This window comes from Protomyctophum bolini (assembly GCF_963924005.1).
Source record: "Protomyctophum bolini genome assembly, chromosome: 19".
NCBI classification, from domain to species: Eukaryota; Metazoa; Chordata; class Actinopteri; order Myctophiformes; family Myctophidae; genus Protomyctophum; species Protomyctophum bolini.
The window spans coordinates 26,981,687-26,991,953 of NC_137880.1; the positions used below are offsets into that span (position 1 = coordinate 26,981,687).

The 10,267-nt window shown below is 41.8% G+C and overlaps 1 protein-coding gene across 1 annotated transcript; it reads left to right on the top strand.

Moving 5' to 3' along the window:
• The first annotated feature begins 389 nt into the window (after nt 1-389).
• On the top strand, nt 390-6,114 carry eif2s1b (eukaryotic translation initiation factor 2, subunit 1 alpha b). The gene is made up of 8 exons (XM_080790379.1): nt 390-541; nt 1,135-1,377; nt 3,015-3,094; nt 3,511-3,662; nt 4,284-4,390; nt 4,633-4,730; nt 4,821-4,964; nt 5,489-6,114. Exons 2-8 carry the CDS (start codon nt 1,137-1,139, stop codon nt 5,612-5,614), a joined length of 948 nt encoding a protein of 315 aa, XP_080646505.1. The 5' UTR covers nt 390-541; nt 1,135-1,136; the 3' UTR covers nt 5,615-6,114.
• Nucleotides 6,115-10,267: the final 4,153 nt, after the last annotated feature.

The window sequence follows — 10,267 nt, forward strand, 5'->3', positions numbered from 1 at the left end:
GGCGTTGTGAAGCTTGTACTAGAGCTGCTATTTTCAAATAGCCTATGCAGGTAGACTGAAAAGACGTTTGCGTCACAATCACATTTGTTGTGAATCAATACCGCCCCCATCTGGCGGAATCAGGTTAGGTCTAGTCTCACGTAGCCAGACAACTATTCCACAATCTCCGAATGCTATATAGAATCTATTCTAGAGTATATACTAGTCTAGTTTAAGATATAGCATTTGAAAATTGCGAGAGGCAACAGATAAGATAGGTCTAAAGTAAACAGACCTGGGTCTAAACAAAGGGCTTGTTTTCATAGTTGCTTATTTATCTGACAAAATATGGCAACACTGCCATGGGCATGTCAAATGGAGTCGGAGTGGAGAACGATCTCTTCCGGGTCGACAGAAAAAATAGCACAGCACACCGATGAAGAGTTAGCGGGCCAACAGTTTTTTTTTTACCAAATCCAAGAGAGAGAAAGCAAATATTGGATTTATAAACACTTCCAATACAGAACATTCCACTGTATCGTTCTGTAACCACATGACACAGGTGAGTCGCTTCGTCAACTTGTAATGAATGAACCAGCTGTTTACCGGCTGAGTGTCTGTAGATTAAGGCTAATAGCTAGCTAGCTGCTATCACTAGCACAGTGGTGCATGTGCCGCATGTGAGTTGAGGAGCAGCCCTCAAGCGGACTAGCCAAAGTATATATATATAATCTATTTTTTTGTTCTTCGGCCGTGTTATCTACTGACAGTGCTCATCATACAATCATAATGCGACTACCAACTTTATTTTCTTCCTCCAGTTTATGTCATTAATCTTAAATTGGCTGAATTTGTTTGTCCAGCTGGATTATGGGCTGCATTGCATCAGACATAGCTTTGGATCTCAAAACGGTCATAATGATTATATGTGACATTGACGTGTGAATAAACATTGTCCATTCCTATACCATGTCAGTGCAGTCTGTATTTTAAATTCCGTTTTATCCATTTGTTACTGTTTTTTCAAGGATGAACCATTTGACCCCTTCTCGTTCTTATCCATTAAATGAAATGTACACTCTGATAATGGATTAATAACTTCATTGTTGTTGTTGTTGATTTGATCCCTTTCTCATTCGTTTTTTTTGTTCACAGAGATGCCTGGACTCAGCTGTCGATTTTACCAGCACCGGTTCCCAGAGGTGGAGGATGTTGTGATGGTGAACGTGAGGTCCATCGCGGAGATGGGTGCCTATGTCAGCCTTTTGGAGTACAACAACATTGAGGGCATGATCCTGCTCAGTGAGCTGTCACGTCGACGTATCCGCTCCATCAATAAGCTCATCCGCATAGGTCGCAATGAGTGTGTAGTGGTCATCAGAGTAGACAAAGAGAAGGGTAAGACCTGAGGACCGATTCTGCAAAGATCTTCTATATATCTTCCTAACGTTTTTCTGGTAAACTTACGTTAACGTTTCTATGTCTAAAAACTGCGTTCCCATAGAAATGTTCACTTCTGTGCTTTTTTTTCATCGCACCCAAACCGGAGCGTTATGAACGCATAGAGAACACAGTTGTGAACTGTAACACATCTTTTTAATATAGGAAGACATACGATCATCTTCATTGGAGTCACTAGAGGCGCAATGGACTACACATCCTACAAATGGTCTCCGAAGTGGGCATCAGACGGCAAATCCCGCAAACGTCCAATGGTTACTGTTACTAGATCCCGAGTTTGTTTCTGGGAAAGAAAATGGTCGATAATAAAGTAGATTTTCTCCTGATTTGTCTCGCTAAAAAAAGCCATTTTAGTATGAATATCTTGGAAATATTGTGTGCCTTGTGATTGGATCCAGTATTTAGTTCAGTGACCATGGAGCTAAATCGTTCAGAAGCTGTGTTCACGTTCATTCTCCCATTGGAAATGAGTAGAGTCCAACATTCTTCCTCTCTCGTAAAAATGTGTCCACCCACTTCACGCAGACACGGGAAGTAAAGTAAAGATGGCACCTCTTGCTGTTGGCCTCTTGGACCGTAGTCAATTTATATTAACCCATTTAGGCCTGAGGCCGATTCTAAAAACGCCTCTAAATCCAAAATGTTTACATTTTTGAATACTGTACAGAACCCAAATATGGGTTCCCGCCTAGAATGGGTTAAAAAAGGCGATCTCGGCGCAGAGGGTGTTTGGACCAGAAGGCGATCTCGGCAGTAAAAGTTCAAATACATTGGCCTATTCCCCCACCAGCTATGTCATCCCTGGGCAACCGGAACGCTCGCAGCAAAACACGCTTGGTTAGACATAGTTTTACTGAGGTTTAATAAGGTTAGGTTTTGGCATAGTTTTACTGAGATTATGTTTAGGAATAAGGTTAGGTTTAAGCATAGTTTACTCAGGTTACTTTACTGGATTTTCCCCAGGCCAGCGTGTTTTTAGGGCGAGTGTCCTTGTATTTATATATATCCTAGGACCACAATGGAAACAAGTCCCCAGGACTTTTATTGTTATTTTTTTTGCCTAGCCTAAAGGCCTTTTCATAGTCCAGTTTTCGGTGATGAGGTGACCACCACTATCACCCCCCCCCACACACACACACACACACACACTTGTCACTGCCAGGACACAGGACAGCACTGCTTTTATTTGCTCCATGGCGAGCTGAGCTCCTAATGTAAAAAACGAACTCCCGAAACAGAGCAGCAGCCAGCGGGAGAACGAGAGAACAAAGGAATTAAATAATAGAGATTTGAGCATGGTGATGGACCAAGAGCAGTGCCATAAAAACCTCTGTTCTGGTGGACCGAAAACTCAACTATGAATAGGCCTTATGTGTTAATTTACTTCTGTGTTATTTACATCTTTAACTAATAAAGTATTCAATTAATCAAAAATCTACCACATTATTGTGTTTGCTAAATAAATAGGTTTTACAGTAAACATTCTGAAGTTTTTACTTCAGAACGACCTGCCTAACAAGCAGCAGCATGTTAAAAAGCCTGTAGTAATGTTTTCCCTTCTCAACTCTCTCTAGGATACATTGATTTGTCAAAAAGAAGAGTTTCTCCAGAGGAGGCCATTAAGTGTGAAGATAAATTCACCAAATCCAAAACCGTAAGTCAAATTATGACCGTCATTATTATTCATCCCCTAACCCACTGATCACATTTAAGTTTTATTCTATAATAATTGTCAATCATTGATCATTTGGTTTTGCCTCTGTTCTCATTTTTGTGGAACAGTGGCTAAATCCTGTTAGCCATGAGGCAGACCTTATGGTATTGGAGTTCACCTCTTTCAATCCCGTCAGCTCTCACATGATTTATTATACTTGACATGGAAACGTAAAAAATATAATCATGTAGAGGGTCCAAATGGGAATAGGATGGCTCCCATGTGGTTCTCGGACTGTGGCTGTGACATCAGTCATCTATGTATGACTGACTCTCAGCCCTAACAGAACCCCATTGATTTCCATTAATACAAATGGTTGGTTGCACTGACAACCATCTGGGCTGTCGCGATTGCAGGTGTACAGCATTCTTCGACACGTGGCAGAGGTGCTGGAATACACCAAGGACGAACAGCTAGAAAGCTTGTTTCAGCGCACTGCCTGGGTCTTTGACGAGAAGTACAAGCGGCCAGGATATGGAGCATATGATGTCTTCAAACAGGCTGTGTCGTAAGTACTTCCTTAAGACTATTGATTATATTCACATGCCTGCCATTTAGCTCTTTGTACTTTCTATCTATACTGTATATGTCTTTATGACATGGCACCTAATAGGAGGTGGGCTGTCTAGAAGAGGTTTGTCTGTGTCTGTCTGTTTGTGCACTTTACGGCTACTCTCGTGAGTCGCGAACCACTGGACAGAAGAGCGACATAAATTCCTGAATATGTTTGTAAATATTTAAAACCGGAGAGGAAAATAACATTGTATTTGGAATTAACTATGACATCACACACAGAATCAATATGACATCTGAGATCCGCATGGAAGCAATGTTGTAAGACTGCGACTGCGTCTATGCCTAGCTTTGTGTGTGCTGTGTACCACGGAATGTGATGATTTGATTGGCTGAGCATGGAATTTGATAAGAGAGCAAGTGTGTTTTTTTATTTTTTATTACCTGACTGACTATGAGATTCACTCTTAATACACTGCAGGTGTTTTATTTATATTTTATATATATTAATGAAACTGCCATTCAGTTCTATTCTGAGGCCCATTTTACACTAAGGGTTTCCATAGAAAACGGCAAAATAAAGAATCGTTGGACTTCTCCTTTTTGACTTCTACAGAGATCCCGCCATCCTCGATTGCCTGGAGCTGACAGAGGAAGAGAGGGCTGTGTTGATTGACAACATCAACAGGCGACTCACTCCACAGGCTGTCAAAATCAGAGCAGGTGGGTGACCTTGCCATAGTCACCACCAAGACACCCGAATATACATTTTAGCATTATTGTGCATACTGTAAGTGGGACATAATAATAATGGGAGGTACCCAATGTCTAACCACAATGGTATTTCATTAGCATTACACAACTTTACCGATCAACAGCTAAACCCGAGATTCTTTTAATTGTCATTTTTTCTTCTTCATGGATTATGTTCAGTGTTCACTATAAGATGTTTATCCATCTCACAGACATTGAAGTGGCGTGCTACGGGTATGAGGGGATCGATGCCGTCAAAGCTGCCCTGCGGGCAGGACTGGGCTGCTCAACGGAGGTCATGCCTATTAAGGTGCGATTAGCTGAAACCTGAAACATTAACCCATCAGTCCACAGATGACATGGACACTGTATTCAACCAGTGTTGACTTGTGGTTGGCAGATCAACCTGATCGCTCCTCCACGGTACGTGATGACTACGACCACTCTGGAGCGCACAGAGGGCCTGTCTGTCCTCAACCAGGCCATGGCTGCTATCAAGGAGAAGATCGAGGAGAAGAGGGGGGTCTTTAACATCCAAATGGAGGTGAGAAGCAGCACTTAATGAAAACAATTTTTGTCTTTATATACGTATAATTTGCTACTTACAAACTTTTACCTACAATGTATTTTAAATCCAGAAACCTGTCAGATTTGGTGAGCTCAATTTTGTCAAGGAGTTGCAGAGTACATCAATTAAACCTTGTAATTTAACGCACATTTGATGAATTCTATGCTGTAGCTCTGACCGGTCCGATTGTAATTTGCATTAGCCTATACACTGAGTGAAAATCCTGCTGCTGCTTTCTGGGCTGTTCATTTAAAGATGGTGTTTGATTGGTCACCTTAATGCCGTCAAATTGGCTTATTCGGGAGGTATTTTTCTACTGTGAATATTATTGGTAAGCCAGATATTGGCTCTAAAATCACCAAACATACCCTTTAACTGTAAAGGAAAATACCTTCCCCATTCCACCCAAATCATGTTTTGAATGAAGGTTCATAAGTACCTTCTGGAAATGCATTGTTATGTATGCATCATGCAAATAAATGTTCTGTAAACCATATCAGCCCAAGGTGGTGACCGACACAGATGAGACAGAGTTGGCCCGGCAGCTGGAGAGGCTAGAGAGAGAGAATGCTGAAGTGGACGGAGATGATGACGCTGAGGAGATGGAAGCCAAAGCAGAGGACTAGCCCATCCTCAGGCCGTTGTGGAAAGAATGCCGAAAATTGAGAGGAAGGTGGACAGACCATGGTTACGCAGTCACCCAGATATTCACTTTACACATTAGCAAAATGTTAACCCAACTATTCAATGGCTAACGACCCAGTCTGTTTTGTCACAGGAGTCGATGACACTAGACAGACAAAAACAGTTCTCAATTTATATTACATATTTATCTTTTATTTTTAAAATACACCGTATGATACAATTAAACAATAGAGCCATTCGCAAACAGTGGCCTCTAATTTCTTCCTAAAAAGCCCAGTCTTCAGTATCCATGCAGCATCACCTCTGGCTTGTCACAGGGATGTGGTTCAAACAGGGGAATGTAGTTTCTCGTCGGTGTCAAGTTAACACCGGTCATGGGTGACTTTTTGTTATGTTCTGCTTCCAGTTAAAAGGTTTTTACAGACAGGATTTTGCTCTCAATAACCTCACATCAATAAAGATCTGGAAGTTTTGATCTCAATGCGTCTTTGTCTGTTTCTGGAGTTAGGGCAGTGGAATTTCACTAGCTGCCTCAGCACTGATACACCTTAAATGACTGTGTATTCAGACTGGGTATACTCACTGGAGATTCAGAACAATACAATACAATAATTCAGTATGGTGAAGAACCATACTGCAATGTCTCACCTCAATAGTTCTTTAACCGCTACAATAACCTAATTCATAAATAAGTACTGAAACCAGATATAATCATTAAGGAAAGTTTTGCATGTACTATGTAAACTCTTCATTTCAAATTTCCAGCAATGAAGTTGAAAAATACTTTTTGTAAATCATTTGGGGACCCCTAAAATAATTTGGCGACCCCCGTGCACAGGTGCATGATGGGAGGCTGAGTTTTTTGCAGCCATTATGTGATTTTGGGACCCCCACACGGTAACTCTGTCATTTCTCGACTGTTTCAGATGCGGGGCGGCACACCGGAACCGGGCTGGCCCCCTGGGCGCTCTCCTGGGGTCTGGATGTTCTTGGTACTAGGGGTGGGATGATATGGTACCTCATGATACAATATATGTGGTGATATTAGGCCCTCGATAATGATAATATATCACGATATTCGATATATTTATTGCAAGAGATTTCATCAATGATGTATCACGATATCTGCAACTGAAAATAAAAGGCAAAAATCAAGAATTACTACCGTAAATCCTCAATTATTAATCCGGGCTTTTATTTATCTCAATTCAAATTAGCTTTATTGGCATGAGAAAACAAATGTTTACATTGCCAAAGCAAGTGTCACAAATACAATACAATAAAATAAATAAAAATGGGGCTAAGTATATACAGTTGGAAGGGGTAAAACATTTTGTAAACAGCTATGTCACATTGCATCGTTATATACATGTTATTTTTGTTTGTTTTTAAACGGCAATTCTCACTATGGGACAAATGGCAGCATTCTTTTCTCAGGACAATTTAAATAGTATACAGGAAATATTCAGATTTAAAGGTAGCAGCTCTGTTTACATGTGCAAGGTCCAGCGGTCTACTTGGTACAGATAGTAGTCCTGCGAAGGTGGTTGTATTCCATTGGCTATCCTTCTTTTGTCACAACAGTTCACAAATCTTGCTGCTGTGTTTGCACATTGTTGTATTTGAAGTATTTCTACCAATAGGCATGTTTTTTTTGTCATTGGTCATAGTTTCAAACTCAAGTGTGTGTAATCTGAGGGAAGTATGTGTCTCTGATGTCTTGGTTGCGAACGCAGTGAGCACTTACTATGAGACCTAGCAGATGTCTGTGCGTGCGTGTGTCCCCCCTTTGTGCCCATATATGGAGCTACGTCCAAATATGGAGTGTGTTGCATCAACAAATCACTCAGCTCCATATATGGGCACAAAAGGGGCCAGGTCCACTCAGCTCCATATATGGGCACAAAAGGGGCCAGTGATTTGTTTGTTGTGGACTTGGCCCCTTTTGTGCCCATATATGGAGAATTCGTAATTTATTCTAATTGTTATTGCAATTTACGATCTGCGTTCGCTTCCCGCGTTGGCGCGTCTTACTCGTATAGTGCTAGGTAGGTGGTTAGAAAGTGTAGCTCTGTTTCCACCACATTTTGTGTGCAGTGGGTGCATAGTCTGTCTTCCCTTGGGAGCTGCCATTCTCTATTGCAAGGCTGTGTTCACTGAGTCTGTACCTAGTCAATGCTTTCCTAAGTTTTGGGTCTTTTTCAGTAACATCAACGACACATCAGTTTAACTTACAACCAATGTCAATTTGAAGCTATGATTCCCTGCTTTCATGACATGAAAAAATTATAAAAAGAAAAACTGCCAGTCCCTCAGTCAAATCTGGTCACAAATGTATATAGGCTAACTTCAACTGAGATTTACTACCACAGTACTGTCGTCCATCCTATTAATTGCGCATTCTAGGCCTACAGTTAGGCTAATGACAAGTTCAGATGCAAATAATGCAATAAAAATCACACCCGTGTGAAGTGAGGGGCGCTCGTATATCATGATGTAAATTTGTCTATTTGCTCAAGACACTGACGTAAAATTGTCAATGGGAATTGAATGTTTGTGTAGGACAAAGTTTGTGAACATACACTAAAAGCTGGATATAGGAGGGGCTAGTGCCCCTCAAAAGTGAAGACTGCAAAAGTGACTGGCCGCCGTGCCGGAATGACATTTGTGATAATTTGATTGGCTGAACATGGAATGTGATGTAGGCTATGACGATTCATTTCAGTCTCAGAATATAAGCCTGATTTATCATCCTAATGAATGATGATGGTGTCCTCCTGAAAGTGTACATAAAAACTCACAACCTGCTTAAATTCTGCTCCCTATCAGAATACTGTAGCATGCAGCATTTCTCTTTTCTTCCTCTGGAGAAGTCTCTAGTTACTCGGCTCCTCCGAGCCCCGATACAGCGCTGCAGCAGTTTGGGGCTGTAGGCACTGCAAGACAAGTTCATTACTAGGCTCTAGTCTATAGTATAGTACACTTCAACAAGACAATGATTCAAGAGTCCCGAGTTGGTGTCGGCTAGTCTGTACTCACACATTGCCTCGCTGATTCATAGATATTTGCGGAGAATTGCTGATCCAACAAACTTCACAACGGGCACTACACTCCCTTGGCTCATCGGTAATATATGCACTGTTTGAAATCCATAGATTTAAGGATATATAATATATCATAGACTCTATGTGATATCAAGGTACTCTATGACATATGTACCTTGGAACTCCCCCCACAACTTCTCCATGCCATGCCACTGATAATCTGAATCAACATGAATCTACAGGACTGTTTTGGTTATGGCACATTCATCTGTAGATGGCAGGATTTGTCCTGCTATCTCTTTTCAGGGGTTTGTTTTGTGGCTCCATATGCTTTAGTTTAGAGCTATAGACATCTAAATTATATTTCACTCAGTTGGAGTTGCACTGTTTCAGTGTAACAGTCCAGAATGAAAACCTGAGCTGATTGAGGGCTCCATGGTGCACAAACTCATCATTCCACTGTAGCCAGTTTATGATGCCTTTATTTTAATGGGAAGGAGTGGACAATGCCAAAGCAATCACAAAGGATGGCACAGAACAGCTGGCAAGGATTACCAATTACCATTAACAGTTTTAACTTCATGCCGTTTGCATTTAGAAATGGATATTAATGGCCATGCAAAAGCACCTGCACAAATCGGTGGTATGTATGCTTGGCAACGGTAAGCATGCGTGTCACATACTTAAGCTACAGTATGTGACATCAGACCTGAGCTGTATATTGAAAGAGCGAGGGACAGATAAGGACAGAGATACACACGGACCATGCCAGAGAAGGAGACATTCAGCCAATGCCAGAGAGAAACATACATTCTGTCCATGTGAGAGATAAAGACAAAGGGAACTGAGAGAAACCACAAGAGAGAGAAGAGACAAAGACAAGAGTGTCGGAGTCAGATTGTTCTCAACAGAACTGACAATGATCCCAATGTTGGTTACAAACAGAGAATGTGACCAGGGCTTGAGTGCTACAGACAAGTTTCCCTCTCAATTCGAGGTCAACTTCACAAGAATGGAGAGCACCCCAGACTGGTCTGATGAGGTCTTCATCCAGGAGGAGGAAGAGGAAGATGAGGAGGAGGATGAGGAGGAGGAGGAGCAGAGGGACATGGAGGACATCTTCATGCTAGACTTCACCGATGCAGAGATCCGCCCCTTCATTAAGGCCTATAAGAAATTTGGATCTCCACTTGACAGGCTAGAGGCCATCGCTAGAGACTCTGGGCTGGTGGACAAATCTATGGCAGACCTCAAGAGTCTGGGAGAGCTGATCCACACCCGCTGTGTGACTGCAGTCCAGGTGCATGAAGAGCACCTCAAAGAGAACCCGTCTGAAGCAACAGATTCTAAACGCAGAGGTATCAACATCAAGATCTCTGGAGTGCATGTCAACGCAAAATCCATCATTCAGAATGAGGAGAAATTGGAACCGCTACACAAGGCTGTACCCTCCAAACGAGTGAAGAGAAACAAGTTCCAGCTGACATGTCAGGTCAAGATTGTGCACTTTGACACTGACTGGAACCGGCAGGATGATGTTAACCTCTTACTTGCCATCTATAAGCATGGATATGGTAACTGGGATCTGAT

What these genes read in the sequence shown, in the direction of transcription:
- eif2s1b (XM_080790379.1), top strand. Translation starts at nt 1,137, where the DNA reads ATGCCTGGACTCAGCTGTCGATTTTACCAGCACCGGTTCCCAGAGGTG. An exon ending in CAGAGTAGACAAAGAGAAGG is followed by an intron (nt 1,378 to 3,014) that starts GTAAGACCTGAG and finishes AACTCTCTCTAG; the next exon opens with GATACATTGATTTGTCAAAA. An exon ending in AATTCACCAAATCCAAAACC is followed by an intron (nt 3,095 to 3,510) that starts GTAAGTCAAATT and finishes TCGCGATTGCAG; the next exon opens with GTGTACAGCATTCTTCGACA.